General features: G+C 47.5%; 3 protein-coding genes across 6 annotated transcripts in view; 2 read left to right on the forward strand and 1 right to left on the reverse strand.

Annotated features, from left to right (window-relative positions):
- The window catches only part of UBTD2 (ubiquitin domain containing 2), a 52,403-nt gene extending 45,333 nt beyond the window's left edge, over positions 1–7,070 (forward strand). For all 4 annotated transcript variants that reach the window (XM_017822970.1, XM_017822973.1, XM_017822971.1 and 1 more), the window contains one exon: positions 1,018–7,070. In XM_017822970.1, coding sequence (XP_017678459.1) covers positions 1,018–1,415 — 398 coding nt within the window. In that variant the 3' untranslated portion in view covers positions 1,416–7,070. The remainder of the gene's footprint in view (positions 1–1,017) is intronic.
- A 2,534-nt stretch (positions 7,071–9,604) lies between these two features.
- On the reverse strand, positions 9,605–14,534 carry EFCAB9 (EF-hand calcium binding domain 9). Its single transcript, XM_017822863.1, is given in 6 exon segments — positions 9,605–9,661; positions 11,172–11,248; positions 11,286–11,358; positions 12,830–12,942; positions 14,401–14,486; positions 14,488–14,534. Coding segments are annotated over 6 exon segments (453 nt in total).
- Positions 14,535–16,279: 1,745 nt separating this feature from the next.
- Positions 16,280–20,131, forward strand: part of STK10 (serine/threonine kinase 10) — a 46,822-nt gene continuing 42,970 nt past the window's right edge. The window contains exon 1 of the mRNA XM_017822989.1: positions 16,280–16,505. Coding sequence (XP_017678478.1) covers positions 16,350–16,505 — 156 coding nt within the window. The 5' untranslated portion in view covers positions 16,280–16,349. The remainder of the gene's footprint in view (positions 16,506–20,131) is intronic.

Raw genomic sequence — 20,131 nt, forward strand, 5'->3', positions numbered from 1 at the left:
ACAGTTTGCTTGGAGTGTGAATAGGTGGGGTTTTTAACCACAGTGAGAAGGGATTTCTGCTGTGTGCAGCTTCCTCAACATCTCTGTTTCCTGGATCACTGTGTGCAGCAGGGCTCTGTTTTTGGCCTTCTCTTGCTCTTAAAATGGTATGAAAAATACGCTGCCGCTTTTCCAGGGTAGTACTTGAAATATATTTTATAAAGTCATACTGTGAAAAATTCAGCTTGTATTTGATATTTCAGTGTGTGTTATAATCCTTGAGCTGTGCTGTGCCCTCTACCATTTTGGGGAGGAGGAATTCCAGATGCAGCCTTGAACACAAACACTCAGATTATCCCAAGGAACCTCTTGGGAGTCTAGGGAAATAAAAATCACTACTGAAACTTCAGGGCTTCGAATATGGGAGTTACAGATGCTTTGCAAATATAAAGTACGTGCTGAGTGTCGTCGCTCTGGTGGTGACTCCGAATGGAGCCACGGAGTTGTCTGACTTGGGTGGTCGTGTTTGTTTATTCTGGCAGTGCTCACTAAAACATGAGTCCTGTATGAAACCGTTTCAGCAGTTTTCAGATGTTTGAGAAGTTATGAAATCTTCCTTTCACAGTGGTCTTTTGCCTTTTCACAGCTCAGGTTCAGCATCATGTAATTCGTCCAAGTGGCATTTTCTGGGTGCATGTGTGTTCTGAACCTCAGGCTGTGCTGCTGGAGAAAGATTCCTCTTTTAAATGGCACATGGGAGTACAACATCATCCCTTATCGCTGCTTTTGAAGTTTATTCTGGTTTATCTGGAGGGAGGGATGTGTTTGGTTTTTAGGGGATGCTTTTAACTCAGCCTCAAGTTTCCATACGAGAACAAGTGAAGTGTTGAAGATTTTTGTATCAGTCCTTTAAAGCCTGAATTCAGTCTTCATCGCTTGGGTGGTTTAACAGCAGGGTAAATGCTTCCCAGCATGACCACTTCAGTGTTAAATGTGACATGCATTCATACTCATTTTAATCCCTCTTCTCTCCTAAAGGTGCTCTTACAGAGTGTTACGATGAACTGGGCAACCGGTACCAGCTTCCCGTCTACTGCCTTGCCCCACCTATCAACATGATAGAGGAGAAGGGCGACCTGGAGACTCTGGATATTCCTGATCCCCCACCCAATTCAGGGCACGAATGCCAGCTTCGTTTGCGCCTTTCCACAGGCAAAGACCTCAAACTCATGGTCCGCAGCATGGACACAGTGTACCACATGAAGAGGCGGCTGCACGCCGTGGAGGGAGTGGAGCCAGGCAGCCAGCGCTGGTTCTTCTCGGGCAGGCCCCTGGCAGACAAAATGAAACTGGAGGAGCTGAAAATCCCAAAGGACTACGTGGTGCAAGTCATTGTGAGCCAGCCCTTAGCAAATCCCACCCCGGTGGAAAACTGAATTCTGCTTGTTTATTGATTCTTCTTTCCTCCGTCTCTGTCATGGGGTTTGTTTTCACTGCCCTCTCTTCTTTTGGTTTGTCCTGCTAATGGATTGGTTCCAGGAAATGACCAGCAAAAATTCCATCTGTGATGGAGATCTGCAAAAACATAAAAATGTAAACTGGCCTCTGGGGTTTGCCTGATCTCATATTTAACACAACAGCAACCAGAACGGGGCAAGGGCAAAGGAAGGAAGGGGAAGGCAAAGGGAAAAGAGGGAGGGAATAGATTGTTGTTCGCTTAATACAAATATGTAATGATCCTGAAAACTGTCGGTGGTGTCCTGATCCATGAGGCCAGAGCAACAGAGAGCACTTTTATTTAAAAAACAAACAAACTTAAAAACTAATCAATGTATCCAATTTCATATCAGCACCACATACAGTTCATGCAAGAATCGCAGCTGCTCTGGGTCGGTCCCACACTGCCCGTTCACGAGGATCCTTTCAGGTGCGACCGAACTCGTGTGCTCCGATGAGGCCCCACTGAGGCACAGCCAGCCCTGGGCAGTGGAGCTGGGCTGGGGGCTCTGTCTCTGTCCCGTGCCGGCCGCTCCTGGTGATGCTCAGACCAAGCAATTGTACATTCCAAGATGGCAACACAGTCCTGTGCCATTGCTGGCTCCCGAGCCGGGAACGCAGCCCGCCGGAGCCTGAGGCAATAACTTAGTTCATGTAAACTCTCACGTACTGTACTGTAAACTTACCTGCTACAAGACTGACTTAGCCTGAAGTTTCCTGGCTGGTGGGCACCTGAGTGTGTGCCTGCTGAGTTTCTGTCACTCAGATCATGAAAAGAGACTTTGATGAGGTGAGCTGAGGTGAGCGATGCTGATCTGCCCCTGAGCAACGGGTGCATCGCCTTTGTCCAACAGCACTGGTGTAATGGGTCCAGGTTAAACTGCAATTACACCCAGATGCAAAGGATTGTAGCTTCCCGTGCTTTCCTAGAGGGCACAAAGCACGGAAGATGGTGAGGAGGACACAATAGCACACAGTTTTCAGCTTTTGGTGTGTCATTGGAAGCAGGTGCCAGTCTTCTAGCTGTGGTGACTCTCCAAGCCAGGACAGCTGGAGTTGTCCTCACCAGCACGCACCTGCGGCCCGGAGTGTGGCCGTGGTGCTTCACAGCCAGTGCTTTCCCTTCAGAGTGTAAGAGGGGCCTTTCAGCAAATGACAAATCCTTTTGTAGTCTCAAAAATCTGAATCAGAGCATATGGAGATGGGGGGGACCAAGTAGCTTGTTCCCTCAGTTGGAGATGCTCTGTGTTGCCGTGGCAGCTCTGCACCCCTGCCTGGCAATGCCTTTGGTTGAGATCAATGCCCTATTCCTTTTAAACATGATTTCTAGTTTGCTTGGGTTTTAAGCCATCATTGAAACGAGTTCACTTCTTCCAAAGTCAAACGTGCTATTCGTGTGTGAATAGCATGTTTTTATTGGTTTCTGTCTTCCCTCTCTGAATTAATGGTGTAAAGCTACAGTTGTCATGGCTCTTTCTCATCTGCTGGTGAAACTGGTGGGTTACCTTGAAGATTTTAAACCTGTTACTTTTGCTCCTTCATTAGTTCCATAAAAGTCAGTTTCTTGAACTCAGAGGGAGTTATTACACCACAAGCATGAGCACAGAGCCAGGACAATCAGAGGTCACTTGTACAACAGCACAAGTCTTTCCCAGCAGGTGGAAGCAGAATTTACATCAGTGGTGGGAAACAGATCCACATTTTATATGCACTTCCCACCCTACCCCACAGAACTACAGCTTTCTTTTTGGTTCTTGTGTTGTATCAAGCCTGTGTTTTTCTGACAGCTCCTTTAGCCTCACTTGGGTATGGGATGCCTGAAGTGCAGTGGCAGAGCTGTGTAAAGGAAAATAAGTTCCCTGTTCTCATAAACACCAAAGTGACTTGCTTTTCTTTCTTCTTTTTTTTTTCCTTTTTAAAGATAAGAGTGAAGCTGATAAATACTAATCTATAACAAGTTTTCTATTGTGGAGTTTTTTTAAGACAAATATGATTTACTGTACTGGGGTTTTGCAGCCAAATCTTTTGCATTCCAGTGGGGGGAAAATATTTGATACATAAACAAGTCAAAAATCTCTTGGATTTTCTCTGGGCAAAGGATGGTTTGATGCCAGGAAGATACTACTGGTCTCATAAGGCACAACTTACATATCTATATAAGTGGTCTTCACGATGTCATTTCCCTGCAGTCCCTTCTGGAAGGGGGGAAATCGTGATAGATTAAGGAAGAGCAAACCAGGGTGACAATTCTGGAACTGTGAACACTAAAACCATGACTTTTTAATTTTTTTAGGATACCTTTTGTTGAATTTTTTCTTTTTCTATTATTATTCAGGCCGTTGTCACCAGGTACTGTTTTTGAGAGGACAGCGTGCAGGGGCTGGGAGAGCTCCTTCTTTCCCTCTCCCCCTCTTAGTTGGAAAAGGTTCAATTTTATTACACTGTTATAGATGACCATGTTTTATATTAATTGCTTTTATGGCAGGGAGAAAGGTGATGATGTGTAGGCCATGTCATGAGTGGGTTTTGAGTAGAACAGAGACTTGGTTCTTGAAAATACTCTTTCCTCTAACAGCCTCCCCCCCTCCTTAATTACATATCAAAAACTGAAAGAGTTCAATGGTAAAATGCTTTTAGAGGTGACAGTGAAGACTTTGAACCTCTCTGTATAAAATTACAGAGGTACTAAGCACATACCCTGCAGAAACAAAATTTTACAAGATTTGTGTTGGGAAGTAATTTTAAATTTCAAAATATATATTAAAAAGTATCACTAATGAAGGTGTACAGGCATATGACAGACATGTCCCACTATAGAACCAGAGGAGAGAACAGTTGTTTCTGTCTCTGAAATGCCTTGTCTTTGCCCTACAAGGTGGGCTTTGGTGCAAGTACCAGTGCAGGGGAATGGGCTGGGGCTCCTGTGGGATGAGTTTCAGGGGCAGAAGGGGTCTCCCCATGTGCCTGAGGTAGGGAGTTCAGGCTTGTTTGAGTGCAGGGCAGAGTGTAGGCACAGCTCAAGAGAGACTAACCAGGTACTCAACCACTGGCAGCCCCGGTGGGGGCTGGTGGCTGCTCAGGGGAGGATGGATAACAGCACACTAGTGTGTGCATCCCTGTTTTGCAGCAGGAGGATGTTGGCAGCATGGCCTGGGTTGTGTTTTGGAACTTGGTGGGTTGCCCCACACCCTCAGGTGTCTCGGGTATAAGTGAAACAATGCAACAAGTTTTTTAATGCACACCACCAATGCCAAATACAGGCAACTGAGAAGTAATAGGTTTGGGGGTTTTTTTATTCACTAGACCCATCAGCCCTTTGTGCCATTCCTGAATAGCTCTGGCTGTGAACTGATGCCAGTAGATAACCTTTTTTACAGTGTTAGTGACAGGTCTGTTTGACATAATTCAGATTTTTATACTCTTTATTGTTGCTTCTGCCTGACACAGAAGTAATGACCTAATGAAAGTCCACACTCCTAAACAGCTTGAAGGGCAGAGAGGCATGAACATGGATAGTCTGACAGGGCCAGGGAGCTCCAGAAGAGCTGCAGGTGTTGAAGGTACATTGCTTGGTGCATTGCAGAAGGATGCTCAGGGTCTTCTACAACCAAGTGTCAGCTGCTCCTTCTAGAGCATCCAGCTCCCAAAATGTCATTGACTGCCTTGGCTCTTTGTGCATGATAGTTTATTAGTGTCTTCTGCAGAAAATACAGCCTGGAATATATAGTTTTCTGAAAGCCTTTGCTTCTCTGGAGCTGGGAAATATTTTGGAAAATGAAATAGTGTGTGTTGGCAGTGTAATGTTTTGTTTGTTAATAGACACCCCAATGGTAAAAGTAGGAGTAACAACAACAAAAAACCTCACCCCAGGAGCAACCAAACAAAACCCAGCTCCTCTTTGCCTTCCACACAAAGTCCCTAAGTTGCTTTGGGGAGGAGAGGAAAGAAGGATTCATTGGAGCAACAGGGCAACCCATGGCACTGTGCATAACCTTTGGTGAAGCAGATGATCGATTGATAAAATATTACTGTAGTGTGATGTGCTTCTGCATATATATCCATTGCTAGTAAATAATGTAAAATCTTCTTTAAAAGTATTTAAAAAAATACTCTTTTTTACAATGGTGGGATGCTTTTACCCATGGAATTTTGAAAGCATTTTCGCTGTGTAGGTGTTGACGAAGTGAATGCTGAACGTTTTTCCATGTCTACGATGCTTCAGAAGCGCAAGTGTTTCTGACTCTTGATCTATATTTTACAAACTTTTCTATGTTACTGTACATACATCCAGGACCCTGCACCTTATGCAGAGAATGTTTACATAAAAGAAAAAAAATTTTTTTTTTGGCTTTTTCCCTGCGCTGCTCGAATCCTGTTACTTTGAAATGAAAGTAGTCTCTGTTAGAAAAAGGGGCTTTTTTTTTCCTTTGCCCTTCACCACTTCCCCCGTAAGCAACTCCCTCCTGGATGGTGGCTGGAAGCTCTGAGACGTCTTGTGCTCTCCTGCAGTGGGACGTAGAGGTGTTTCAGAAAGGTGTTTCAGAAAATGTGCTTTGGGTGGGGGATGAGTTTCATACGCTCTGCAACTTCCTCGGAAAACAGCGAAAAATGTGCTTCAAACCCACTAGGTGTTGGTGGTCTGCCTTGCAAATTCACTGGGAAGCCTTGGATTCAACTTCTCAGCGTCTGCACTTCTGTTTCCTCCCCAAGATGATGAATGTCCTGCTGTTCTATCTGCAGCTACAAACGCTTCTGTTGGTTAATGACTGTATATACAAGTCTGCCTGGTTAAAGACTTCCCTTTCCATGAAGTGTTTTTGATTGCTCTGCTCTACAAATGACTTTCCTCTTCCATATTTCATCCACGTAGATATTCCGTAGCCGTGTGTGTGTTGCTCTTGTCCGTAGGAGATGGAGCTCTCCTTCCAAAGGAAGATACATGCCACTGAGCCTACACAAGTCAGGCAGCTGGAAGATGAGATGTTTTAACCAGCAGACTTCTTACCATGGACTTTGAGACTTTTAACAAATGTGTCTGCTGGACTTTCCATGAAAAAGTGCATTCCTGCCCTCCGAGCAGGACCACGTGTTGGGTATATATCCAGTAGAACTGTATATTTTACAGAGGAAGACCATTCAATCAGAGCCATGGGGCAAATAGAGAACTTAAAATCCTGACTCCTGCCTTAAAACCTTTAGTTCATCTTGAGCTCCAGAAATTCTGCACCTGCTCATTCCCAAGTCCTTTTTTTTTCTTTAGGAAATTGGAATCCAGTCAAAGGCTGGAGACAATTTAAGGCAATTGAAAACAAAATAAATTTGAGCTGATGGCTTCATTCAAATAACTAACTGGTCTTGGATTAAAAACCCTACTTGTGCCTCTGAAGTCCAGGGAATGTTTCAAAAGTGGAGGTGGATTTGAGCAATGATGGAAAGGACTGCGTTAGCTGGCCGTGTGTGACACTTGCTTTCATATGCTCTGAGCAAGAGACTTCGGTTCGTGTCCTCTCTGCCTCATGGGAATGGCTTTCAAAGATGGCTGGTACCATCAAATTTGTACTTCTTGAATAAATACCTTCATTTTTATGGTAAAACTCTTTGTATGCAGTTTGATTGTGTGTGTGCCATGTGACAAACATTCCTATTCCACAGGATATGGTGCTAGACTTGGTATTGACACAGGAAACACACAGCTCCAGCCCACAGGGGAACAGGGATGAGGGGATTCCAGTGACATGACTGTTTCTTCCTCTGTAAATTTATGAAGACTTTTAGAATCAAACCTACCACTTGTGTAAAATAGGCTTTTTAACTTTTTTCCCTTCCTTGGCTTCTGTGGTCAATGAAGAATTCCAGACCAATGTAAACCTACTATGAACATAGGTAACTTCTAAACTGCATTATGTATTTTATGTTGTGCCTCTGGTACTTGGCTGACACATCACAGTCTTCAGACTGATAAATTATGTGATTTTTTTTTATCCTAGGGAAGATCTTTTACCACTGAGAGCAAATGATCCTGAACTTCTATTGGAAATACTGTACAAATTTCCTATATTTAAAACAAAAAACCTCACCTTTTTCTTCCCCTGCATTTAAAAAATAAAAGTAATAGTGGCAATGCCATGCCTTAAGGAATAAACTCGGCGTTGTTTTTCCTCCTTAAATTTCTTCAGTAAGGCTTTTGGCTCTGAGCTGGAAAGCCACAACTTTTCCATTATCTCTGACACCCCGGAGAGACACATTTTAGTATTAATTTCAGTGTGTGACTACATTTTATCTTGCAAATAAGGTGTGGAATCCGTGGAGAATGCAGGGCCTGGAGATGTGCTCAGACATCCAGCATGAACCTCCTGTGCTGTCTATGGATCAGCTTCTGGCTCCTTGGTGAACAAAAGTAATGAATCTGTGTAATTGTCCTGTAATTACATTAACTGACGTGTTGTCTTAATTCAGGTCACCACTTTTATAGTCTTGATTAACTACAGAAGGTATCAGAGGAGTAGGAATAATTCTTTGCAGGCCATTTTGGTCTAATGTTATCGCAGCTAAATATTTCCATTTTTATTTACATCTTAGGATAATTTCACAATAGAATTCACGATATGAGTAACAAACAAACAAAACGTGATTTTTCCTGGAAATTTTCCCCTCATATACATATAAAAATATATATGTGTAATTTTTATTCCTTTTATATGTGTGTACATATAATGTCTTTTAGCTATACATATTCCCCTTTTTAATACACACACTAAACAAGGTGCAAGGGCTTGTATGAAACCATTTCATAAAATCACAGAATGGATTGGGTTGGAAGGGACCTTAAAGTTTATCTCATTGCAACCCCCTGCCATGGGCAGGGACACCTTCCACTAGAACAGGTTACTCCAAGCCCCATCCAACCTGGTCTTGAACACAGTGCTGTGTTAGGACCTGGAGACAGCACTAAGGGAAATCATCTGTAACCTGATTTTGCTGCTGCTTCCACTGGGATGACTGTTCTGGTCAGTGCAGGATGCAGAGATGCTCTGAGCACTAGAGGGAGCATCTGGAGGTGGCTAGTCCCTTCAAATCTGGGCTAAAAATATCAAGGTAATTTATGGAAAAGGCACTGAGCTCTCACTTCAGCCCTGCAAAGAGTAGTTCTTTGTGTTCTCTGAATAATCCTGAAAAGTTGGGATTTGAGCCATGGAGTTTATTTTCTCTGGACTCAGAGCAGTTGCAAAGGTCTGAGAGGTGGGATGCCACCCTACAGACAAGCCAAAACCTTGCTTCCTGGGAGGTCAGAGACTGGAGACTGGAATTTTCTAATCTGATTAGTCCCTCGTGCTCCTTCGTTAAGGGAATTCCAATGGCAGCGAGCTTGGAGGAGGCTCCGTGGTGTGTGATGGGCTGCGTGTAAGGTGAGAGGGGAAATAAATTCACTGAGCTGCTGTGCCCAGAGGGTAAACAGTCAATATTTAGCAAGAGAAACGAAACTGTTTCTCTTGCCTTCTCTCCACATGGCCTTAATTAGGTGGTTTCGTTAACAAAGCAAACAGCGTTTCCTGTTGTTGGGCTGTTACTCGCGAGTGCGGCAGCAGGATGGGAGCTGCCCGTGCCCGGAGCACGTAGGGGGGATATGGAGCAAAAGCTGCCACTGCGAGCGGCTCCAGCCTTGGAGAGAGAGCCCCGTCTGCCCCATGTCAAACCAGCCTGGCTCCGTGTGTGCCTGAACGTGGCCAAACAGCAGCACAGAGGAGGAAGGCAGGGCAGAGGAAGGGCTTCGCTCCAAAACGCCAGCAAGACACAACTATTGCAGTGTGGTGGGAAAGTAATGCCAGCATCAGGATTAGTCCTGGGGGAGCTGTGAGGTACGAGGCTGAAGTCCAACTTGCATCAGTCCTTCCTCTTTCTCCGACATGAGTCTCCCATGCTCCCCCTGGAGCAAAGGAATTGCTTTGCTGCAGCTCTGTGATTTATTCACTTTTTACAAGTTTGGTGCATCTCTGTGGTGGGTGTAAGCTGAGCCCAGGGGGTCAGAGGCGTGAGGCTGTGTTGTTCCCATGTGGGCGAAGGGTTCTTATGAATTTGTTAGGAGCAGGCTGGTCCTGCAGGGAGGGTCTTCATGATTCCCTTCCTCTTCTTATTGTTTGTCAATGCAGAAAATTTCAAATATCTCAAATTCCCTGTAGTTCAGTTGCTAGTTTTAGAGGGGAGATAGATCCCATCTTAGTAGGGCAGGCCTGCCCACCATGAAGAGTTATTTCAGAGAAAGACCCCCAAGTCCAGGCTCTTGTCCCCTTCTCCAACTTGCTTGTTTCCTGACTGACTCAGGAGAAATTGATTCCAACTGATTGCCTCAGGCTCATCCTGAATATGTTACAGGCTAATAGGGCACCTCCCTGGCACATGGCTGCTGCTCTGCCTTTTGTAATGACTTGCAGATGTTGGAGTGATTTACAACATCTGGAGGTACCCTGTGGCTGGGGGAGCGGGGAGGTGCCTTCATGGCAGGGTCACAGCCACACTGCTCCTGCTTAAAGTGGCTTTTAACCAGGCAGCCTGGAGATGAAAGCACAGGATCAGTGCAACTTGGGGCTAGAACAGCTCATTCCAGGAAAATATTGTGAGGGCATTTGAGAGCTATCCACAGGATGGAGGCTTTGATACCTCGCTGCACCGCTAAACCACAAAGGGAATAGGCTGCAAGCCCTGCAGGGCTGAGAGGTACAAAAACTGCCTGTAACAAATAGTTACAGAGGATACTGGTGGTGGAACACAGAGGAGGAGAATTATCCATAAAGACAATAACCCAGGAAGCTGGCAGCGGAAAGGAGGAGCAAGTGAAGTGATCTCCCTTGGTTCCTAATGGCTGTCTTGGTAGATGAGCTCCCAGAGCATGCTGAGATGCTGGAAGTCATGAGGATGGTGTGGAGTTGTGACAGAGATGTCTACAGCCTGTTAATGACTGATTAACTGTGTAACTACTAGAGATCATTAATCAGAGAGCAGGGGGTATTTGAGTGAGCAGCAGTGACCAGACAGGGACAAAGGTGAGCTGGTGGCAGCAGCAAATTGGTAAGGGGTGTGTGCCTGCACCTCTGTAAGGAGGGGAGGTGTTGTGACCAGCTTTGCTCCCTTTCTGGTTGCAGGGAATGGGTGAAATCCACACAGACTCTCCTGGGAACCTGCAGCTGGTTTAAGGTCAAAATGAAGATCCATCACAGAAGAGAGCAAGCTTCTCATATCTGGCACAGAGCAAAGGTATGGCTCTAGGAATGTTCCTCGAAGGACTTTCAAGTCCAAGTGTACCACACCAAGGCACCTCCCCAGCCATAGCCCTGAGAATGGACTGCAAAGAGCTTGGAAAATAATGAGAAGCCACAAATGAACTCAGAAGAAAATGGCTTAGATAAAGGCCCTTCTCCCAGTCCTGCCCAACTCCTCCCATTACAGTCTCAGACAGAGGAATATGCCCAGTTTAACCCCAAAAATTATTTCTTCATGCTGATATCTTACTGTTAAAATATTTTTAATTTAGACAGTTCAGTAAGTCATCAAAGACTTGCCCCTGGAGTGAATGAGAAAAAACCTCAGGTTTAAGAGAGAATCACCTGTGAGCTGCAGTACCAAATTAATTCTAAGGATTAATTTTGAATTTAGGGACATTTTCATGGCCTCACTTCTGACTTTAATTTCTCTAATTTGACCTCAACTCCAGAAATATCGAAGCACTTAAATACCTTCCTATGTTCTTCTTTCATGGGGTTGAAGAGAAACCTTGTAGCTCCAAACTCATTAAAACCAATCAAAATTAATCATACTGTCCACGCCAATGTCCAGCAGTTGAAAGGCAGGTCCCATGTGCTGATGGATGAACTGCTTTTTGAGATGGTTCTGTTTCAGGGCAGAAAGATTTAGAAACATGTGATAAGCACTGACTTCCTGCTTGGAAAGAATACGTGGAATACCAACCAGTGCTTGCATCCAGAGAATAAAGGTGACCTCCTGCTTGTCACACCCTCAGGAAATACCAAAATCCTGGTGCTTCCTGCCATGGAGCCTCCCAGCTGCTGCTGGCTGGGTTCAGGGGGAACTACCAACAGCCAGCCGTGCTGCAAAGCTGCTTTCATAGAGTCACAGAATCACAGAATGGCCTAGGTTGGAAGGGATCTTAAAGAGCATCCAGTTCCACCCCCTGCCATGGACAGGGACACCTTCCACTAGCCCAGGTTGCTCCAAGCCCTGTCCAACCTGGCCTTGAACACTTCCAGGGATGGGGCAGCCACAGCTTCTCTGGGCAACCTGTGCCAGGGCCTTACCACCCTCACAGTAAGGAATTTCTTCCTAATATGTAATCTAAACCTACTCTCTGTCAGTTTGAAGCCATTCCCTCTTGTCCTGTCACTCCAGGCCTTTGTAAATAGTCTCCATCTTTCTTCTGGGCTCCTTTCAGGTACTGGAAGGCCACAGTTAGGTCACCCTGAAACTTCTCCAGGCTGAACAATCCCACTTCTCTGACTTTTCTTGCAGGAGAGGTTCTCCATCCCTCTAGTCATCTTGGTGGCCTCCTCTGGACTTGCTCCAACAGGTAGGTGTCCTCCTTTAAGAGGTCCTTTCCCATCCCTCCCACATGCCCTGTGGTTGGCTTCTCTCCTTCCTCCCTGAGTCCCCTGGGCAGCAGCCCTGAGTGTTGGCCCTTGGCCAGGCTTCTGATCCAGAGCAGAGCTGCAGGTCATGTCCAACAGCAAGGCTGAGCTCCAGGGGTAATCCTGGCTCTACCACCCCTCTCCCACACTGCAGCCTGGCATCCTCACTGCCTTTCCCTGAGAAGGCACAGCCCCTCCCCAGACAGGGCTGTAGGTGATGCCGGGCAGGCTGAAGAAGGGCACTGGCACTGCACCAACCAGTCAGCAAAAAACAATGGGTGAAAACAGATGTTCAGCTCTCTTCCCCTCAGATAGGGCTTCCCCACACCTGAGGGCTTTGTTTTTGAACTCCTTGCTAAGAGGGACAGCATGAGCTGGGAGGAGTGTTAAGATGGTTCCTACCTGGCAACAGGTCCAAAGTTCAATTTATCCCAGAGGAGCAAGGTTGGTACTAACAGGGCAACTGCTCTTTTTCCTGCTTTCCTCTTCAGTGCAGCAGCATTGCAGACGCATCCAGACCCAGGGACCTTCTCCAATCCTTTCACACAGTAAGTAAGATCAGCTCCAATGAGCCAATTCCCATTATGGGGTGTTGGAGGGTGCAGGTGTCCCTGTACCAACTCCAGGACCTGCAGGGTGTGCAGTTAGTGGGACAGGAGGATGCACAGCACCACATAGAACTCATTAATATAAATCCTCCCCCTCACGTTTCAGTCCAGTGAGTTGAACAGCAGCATGATCTGATCCTTATTCAGGTCAGTCATGTCACGGAGAAAGCAATAAAACTGAAGATCAGGAGAGCAGTGAGCTCTCAGGCATCGCCTGCACAAAGCTGAGAGCAATAATTAGCAGGATTTATTTTATTTTAAATGCCCACTGCTCCCTGACAGGTTGCACAGGCAATTAACACACAGGAACAGACACTAGATAGTGCTCAGAATTCATAGAACAGTATTAATAAGATGGGCTGATTTATGAGAGAGTCATGTGATTTCTGCACAGAGGCAATGGAAAAGTGCTTATTGTTGTCTGCCTCTCTTCTTTTCCTGTCTGCTTTTCTTGTCTTCTTTTCCTGTCTTCTTCTTTTCTACCCCACACCTGAAGGAAAAAAGGACTTTTCCAACAAACCAGAAACACTGAAAAAAGGAACCCATTTTTCTTTTGTAGCTGTCACTTTTAATTCATGATCCAGTAACAATTATCTTTAGTCCTATTTAATCTTCTGCAGTGCAGAGGAAGAGCCAAACCTCCAGATCCAGAATTTCAGTCAAACTTCCCCAGGTGCAAACACAGAGGACAAACTGCCCCTGGCTGCTAAAAACAATATGCAGCCTGATCTGATTCTGCTACCCTTAAATATCTGTCAGTGAGGGAAACCCATGGAAAAAGGGATCATTTGAGCTGGAGCACCATGGGGTCTTGCAAAGACATGACAAGAGACTGAAGAACTGCAGGCATGAGGTGGGGAAATGGTGAACCTGTGGGTGAGGGGTTGCAAACGGCCTCATGTGGAGAACACTCTTGGCAAGAAACCCAACTGCTTTCTAACATGGAGCACGGTCATGTTGTGGAAAGGATTACATGAGAGGTTGCTCCAGTACTCAGGAATTAGCTTCAGTGAGCCTGAAATCCCCTCTTGCCCTCCTTGTTCCTGGCATCTTGCTTGCACAGCTGTAAGGATCTCCTGCATCAGTGGCTGGGGTTTTTCCTACATCGATTTTCTGCTCGCTATGCCAGGACCTGGTTATCGTGTTTGTACAGCACTGGTGAGCTGGACCCAGGGGCTTCACACGCTGCTGCAACATGGGGCACAGGAATACCATAAAATCAAACAGGGTTTGTAGGCTCTTGGACCTTTGTCTGTCTCACAAACAGGGAAAGAGGCAATGGAAGGGGGGAGGGGAAAGAAGTATCTTCAATGAGAGCTGAAATGCATCTTGGTGGCTCAGCACAGTCTCCTGAGCCTCACACATTTCAGAAGATGATGCAGGAGTAGCCAGGTTGTGTCACCTTCCAGAGCAGCCAGGAGCAGGGAGGACACGGTGATACGTGCTGTGTCTGAAAGCTTTCTGGGGAATTGCCAAGCCCTTATATTAACCACGCTGCTGGTTAATTAGTATTACAGGGTGCTGCAGTTGTTGGAACATCTGAAGTGCAATATTTGTAATGTCTGTGATCTCTGGTTTTAAATCCCAAGTGATGCAGCTTTCTGTGTAACGCTTTTCAAAACAGTACACAGGGCCTGTAATTTTAGAGCATTAATGCCAATCTCGTGTTCAGGAATATTTACTGTAGAGGTGATTTTTTCAATGAACATCAATGAGCTGGAAATACTCTGCCAGTGCTGCAGTGTTTCCTACTGACAACAAATAGTGCTTCATCTACACACAGGTGCTGCAGAAAACACCCAAAATCCAGCTTCATCTCAGTTGGCTGAGATCTGGTGGAAGACCAGTGAAACAGTATTAGTGCCATGGAAATTACCCCTCACAGCACAACATTCTGAAAGTAGCTGCTCTGATTCTATTCTATTCTGTTCTTACTCCAGTGCTGCTAAATCCGCATGTCCTGTCAGATCAAATCCAAACTCTGTGAAATTAGGTGGGAAAAAAGTGCTCAATATTTTTCAGCTTCTTTCTGTTTCAGGGATATATTTTGCATTTGCAGTTTGCTTTTCCTACAACTCAGTGGGGAGAAGGGAAGAAATAGGTGGACATGGAAGTGGCTTCAAGAAAGTTGCAATTCTCAGCCACAAATTTCCAGGAATAATAGAATCATAATCAAATCCCAGAAGGATTTGGGTTGGAAGGAACCTTAAAGCTCATCTCATTCCAACCCTCTGCCATGGGCACCTTTCACTAGAACAGGTTGCTAAAAGCCCCACCCAACCTGGCCTTGAACATTTCCAGGGATGGGGTATCCATCACTTCTCTGGGCCACCTATGCCAGGGCCTCACCACCAGCATAGTGGAGGAACTGAGTTTTAAATTCAGGCATTGGTACTGGGAAACTCCCAATATAAACGTGAGGGCTGACCATACCAGGATGAACCTATTTTTTAAAAAGAAAGATGACAAGGGGCAAAACACACCCGGTGTGTGGGCGGTGCAGGTGTCGGTGGGGTGTGCAGGGACAACCATCCACCCCCGATCCCTGTGGGAAACACAGAGCCGCTAGGAAGCGGGGCTGCACCGCCGGGGCGTTCCCCTAGGTGTCCCCATTCCATACTGGATTTCAAGCCAGTTTTCCAGAGGATTTGAAGTGTCGCCATGGAGAGGATGTGAACTTCCCACTCGACACCAACCGGGTCTCATCTTCCCTAAAACAAGCGCGTGGCGGGTGCCCGGCGTGAGGATAGACTCAAATTCCCCCTTCTGGGAGTTTTAAAAACAGTTGTGTTTGTCTGTTTTCCGGGGAGACGAACCGGGGGAGCAGGAAACGTGCCTCTGTTGCCAAGGCAGTTCGGGATTAGGATTTTCCATGCGGGGACGTGCCTCTGCTCGGACCCCGCGGTGCAGCCCACGAGGCAGAGCAGCCCTGGGGATGTTGCGGGCTGGGCACGGGGACGAGGACCGCTCGGTCCTTCCCTGCCCGGCTGTCCCGGTGTTTGCATGGAGCGGCGTGAGCAGCCAGGGGGGATTGGGGACCCTCTGCCTCGCTCAGCAGAGCGGCCGAACCGAGCCGGGCTATGCCATGGCCCGCTGCACCGGGCCGGGCCGAACGGGGCCGGGCCGAGCTATTCCCCGGCTGAGACGGGACAGGTGGAGCCGTCAGCTGAGCCATGCCCGCCTAGGCGGACCTGCCCCGGCTGAGCCAAGCCAGGCGGTGCCGGGCTGTAACTGGGCTGAGCCGAGCCGAGCCGGGCCGGGCTGACGGGGCGGACCTTGGCCCGGCTGAGCTGAGCCGAGCTGAGCTGAGTTGAGCCGTTCCATGCCGGGCCGTACCCGAGCTCAGCTGTGCCCAGACGGGCGGTGTTGAGCCGCACCCGTGCCGAGCCGTGCCGGTCGGGGCGGTCCCCGTCGGGGCGGTGCCGGGCGGGCGGAGGGCGCGGGCGGCCAATGGCTCTGTCGGGACCGGCCCAGCCCAGCAGGTGGAGCGGCCCTGGCTCCATGTGCGCGGCTGGGGGCGGCCCCGGTCCCGCCTCGCCGCTCCCCGAGCGCGCAGCGGCTCCGTCCTCCCCCGGGAGCGGGAGGCGGCTGCCGGCAGCTCCCCGCGGCTCCTCGGCAGCCCCGCTCCGGCATGGCTTTCGCCAATTTCCGCCGCATCCTGCGCCTCTCCGCCTTCGAAAAGCGCCGCTCCAAGGAGTACGAGCACGTCCGCCGGGACCTGGACCCCGGCGAGGTGTGGGAGGTGGTGGGGGAGCTGGGAGACGGCGCCTTCGGCAAAGTCTACAAGGTGGGTGCGCGGCGGGGGCTCCGGGCGGAGGGGAAGCACCTGCGGCCCCGCAGTCCGGGGTTCGGTGCGGGCTCTGCTCGCTGAACGCACCCGGAGCCGGCTGCGGTGCTGCGGGGGAGCCGCTCCCGGGGCCGGCTCCGCGCATCCCGTTAGTCGGGAGTAGAGGGACGGGGACACGGAGTGAGTTGGAGTGTGGGAGCGCAGCGCTCGGGGCAGGGGGAAGGAGGGAGAGAAGCACTTTTTTTTTTTTCATCCTTCCCCACCCCTCCTCGCCCCCAGCCACCCGCTCTGAATCGCCCGTTTTCAGAGCGATGCTTTTGTAAGGAGACCAGGCGTTCCGTGCCAAGCCCGCCGGTACAATGAATGGAGGGAGGTTTCTTGGAAGTCGGCAGTTCCAGGGCTGTGTCCCAAGTTTCGTGAGCCTTCAGGGGTGACATGATTTGTGTCCCTGCGGTCCTCGCCGGCGGGGAACTTGGAGGGCGAAGAGGAGCCCAGCTCCTTGACATGTCCAGTGCTATGAATGTTTAACCTCGATATTTAGGGATGTGGGTTTCAAAGACCAGACTCCCTGTACTTTGCACTCCAAAGCACCAGTGTTCGTGCTGTCCACGGCTCTGAAATGCCCCGTCTCCTCAGTAGTTGAGCAAGGGGGGCGTTGGAGGAGCAGGCTGAGGATCCAGGCTCCTTGGCACACCTGCGTTACAGACATAGTTTGGAACTGGGGGTGGGAATTAGCTGTTGGGCAACTGGTGTTCGATGGTCTCATTTAAGAAGGTATTACCCTTGCAGAATTGGGAAATAAGTTGTGACTGAAGAGAAGGCCAGGAAGGGAACTGGGGGCCAGGTCAGGACAGAGGTGGTTTACTGCCGTGCCCTGGGATTTAGAGCGTTTGTTTCTTGTTTCTTTCGAATTATTTGACAGAAACTCTCTAAAAAAACTGGGTGCTAATTATCCATTGAGTGGAAGCCTTTGGTAAAGGATCCCGTCTTCTAAGAAAAAGCAATTCCTGAAAATCATATTTAAATCTCTACTATAGTTATCCTTCTGAAAGTAGCACCAGTAGAAATCAGCCCTTGGTGTGGTGTGTTTGAAACCTGTTTGTATACAGCAACATTCACTCTTCTCCTGGATAATTCAGTGCTTATATTTGCTCAGGTTTCTCAAGCAATGACAGGAACAAGGTAAACATTGTAAAATAAGGTAATTGGATTCTGAGATAAACAAAAACTTGGAAGAATAATTGTTTAAATACTTTCTATTTTAAATTGTTTAAATACTTTCTATTTCTGAAAGTGGTAACTTTCAGAATAAAGCTACTTTAAGTCTGTTGTTATATCTGAATGCCTCAGCTATTAACTCCAGCCTCACACCAACAATAACACTGTCAGGCTAAGGATGTCAGCCTGTCAGGCAATAACGTCTCCTCATCTCCAGCTACTTTCAGCTCCTTTCATCCCCTCTTTGACCCAAATGAGAATGTAAATAACCCAGTGAAAACCACTTGTTTATAACTAGAAGTTCACTTGGTCTATACAGTATATTCAGGCAATTATCTGCTTTTGAGGTGTTTTAACACTGTTGATCGGGGTGGTGTGCCAGAAATCAAAAGGCTATTTTATTCTTCTTAGTAACATTTTAATTCTCCATCTGCTTTGATCTCCTCTACACTTTTTCTCCATTCCGGCTGGCAAATGGGCATGGTTGTGTTTTGAAGAGTTTGTGTGCGAGAGTTTGTTTGTTCGTTTAAGAATCCCAAATTATTTGAGTGCCCTTTACTATAAAGCCTTCTTTGAGGTAATAGCCAGTAGCATTGTTGCAGAGACACAGTTTCCCTCCATGCTAAGGTTTAACCTGCATGTTGTCTTCCTTTATCTTTTCACATCTGGAGCACTGCCCTAGGTGGGGATGAGTATAAGATGGGATGCAAAAGAAGGGGCTTGCCCTCATGTTCTGCTCAGCTGCCAGAAAAGCCCCTAAGAGATGAACTAACCTGCTTGTGCTCAAGGGGAACGGAGGTGGCCGGGATTCAGCGAACAATTTTAACCATTCTCTTGTAGACACTTTAAAGTCAAGTTGCTCTTCTCACAAAAGCCATTGCTTAGAGCAAGTCTGAGTGTTTATATGGCTCTGAGAGTTTCAGGATGTTTGAATGAAGTTCCTGCCTTTCTTCCGCCCCTTTTCCACACACGGAAGCGTGGGGAGGTGATATAATCTGCCTGTGCCTGCATCCTGCCCTACATACCATATGTTGTACTTGTTCTGCAGGGCCTGAGCAATGCAAAAGGACAGGATCTGTACACTGAAGAGGCTGACCTGGGAGAAATTTAGATGTGGAGAGATGAAAAAATATGTTGGTTTTAGTAGATTTTGTTTTTATGAGGCCAGGTTTGAGCAGGAGGAAGGAGGGCTTGGTTGGGCGATTGGTTATTTGGGGTGTTCCTGCCCCACAGAACTCTGTTAGGGAGCTGTGTCTTGGGCTCCTTGTGCACTCAGCTGAGCAAAGTTGAACTGGCTTGACACAGTGTTTACAAAGTAGGACATGCTTTATTTAAATACATATTACTTAAAAATAATGAAATCTGTAATGGAGTCTGAATTGTACACAGCAGACCTTAAGAAACCTGCACCCAGCAGAAACTACTGGGGTTTCCCTAATTTTATGCAAAGTCTTTTTTCAGCAAAAGAGGACCTGGTTGTATGAGGAAACAGAAAAAACTCCTTGCAGAGGGTAATTAAGCTGAAAAGTAGGAGGGGGTGGGGAGAAACTGTTTCTTTCTAGTTCTCATTCTCTTAAGGTTGTTGGTCTTGGTGAGTCCGGCAGGTACAATTAGGATGTGACGGCAGCCCACAGATATCCCCGTGCTGCACGCCAACCGTGCTTTGTTACCCACCTCATCCAAAGCTCATTAAGTCGATGATCTTAAATCCATCATTAGGCCAGCAGGCAGGACTGTGATCAGTGTGTGCCAGCCTGGGGAGTCTGCAGCCCTTCCAGGGTTCTGAGCTTGTAGAAGTTCCTAAATCAGTCACTTTTCATACTGCCTTAAAAAAACCACAGTTATTTTTCTTGGAAAACACCTGAAATACAATTGATACAATATATAGCTGTGGCTTAATTGGCTCTGAGTTGAGATCTGTTTGTGAGTGCAGGGAGGAAGAAGCGGCAGTGGCACTCCTGTGAGCTGCTCTCGGGGCTGTGCAGGCGCTCAGGCAGAGGCAGCAGTGCCGGCTGCCGTGGGCGAGCGCTTGGAGCCACTGAATCACATCTCAGTCCTGCAAAACCCATTAACTGCAGGATTCACTGTAGCAGGTAGTTGCATTAGTGTCAGCAGGAATAGATGCATGAGGGCTCTTCTGGGCATTGAGAACTCACGAGCTGGCAGGGGATGGACAAGATCTTGCAGACACCTGTGCTCTGCTGAAGCACAGGGGACTCGCTGCCTTTCTCGTGATGGGATTGTTTTGCTGCTCTCAGGCCTCTTGTGAAGCACTATCTCCCCTCGCCAGCACATGCTGATGGGGACATTGGCTCCCCGATAAGGCTTTCCCCTTCACAGGGTGGGGACAGGCTGCCCACAGCCCCCAGCACCGTGAAAAAGGGGTTTGTTCACTTAAACTTGCCTTC

The sequence above is a fragment of the Lepidothrix coronata genome, unplaced genomic scaffold, assembly GCF_001604755.1.
Source record: "Lepidothrix coronata isolate B3197 unplaced genomic scaffold, Lepidothrix_coronata-1.0 Scaffold100, whole genome shotgun sequence".
NCBI lineage: Eukaryota > Metazoa > Chordata > Aves > Passeriformes > Pipridae > Lepidothrix > Lepidothrix coronata.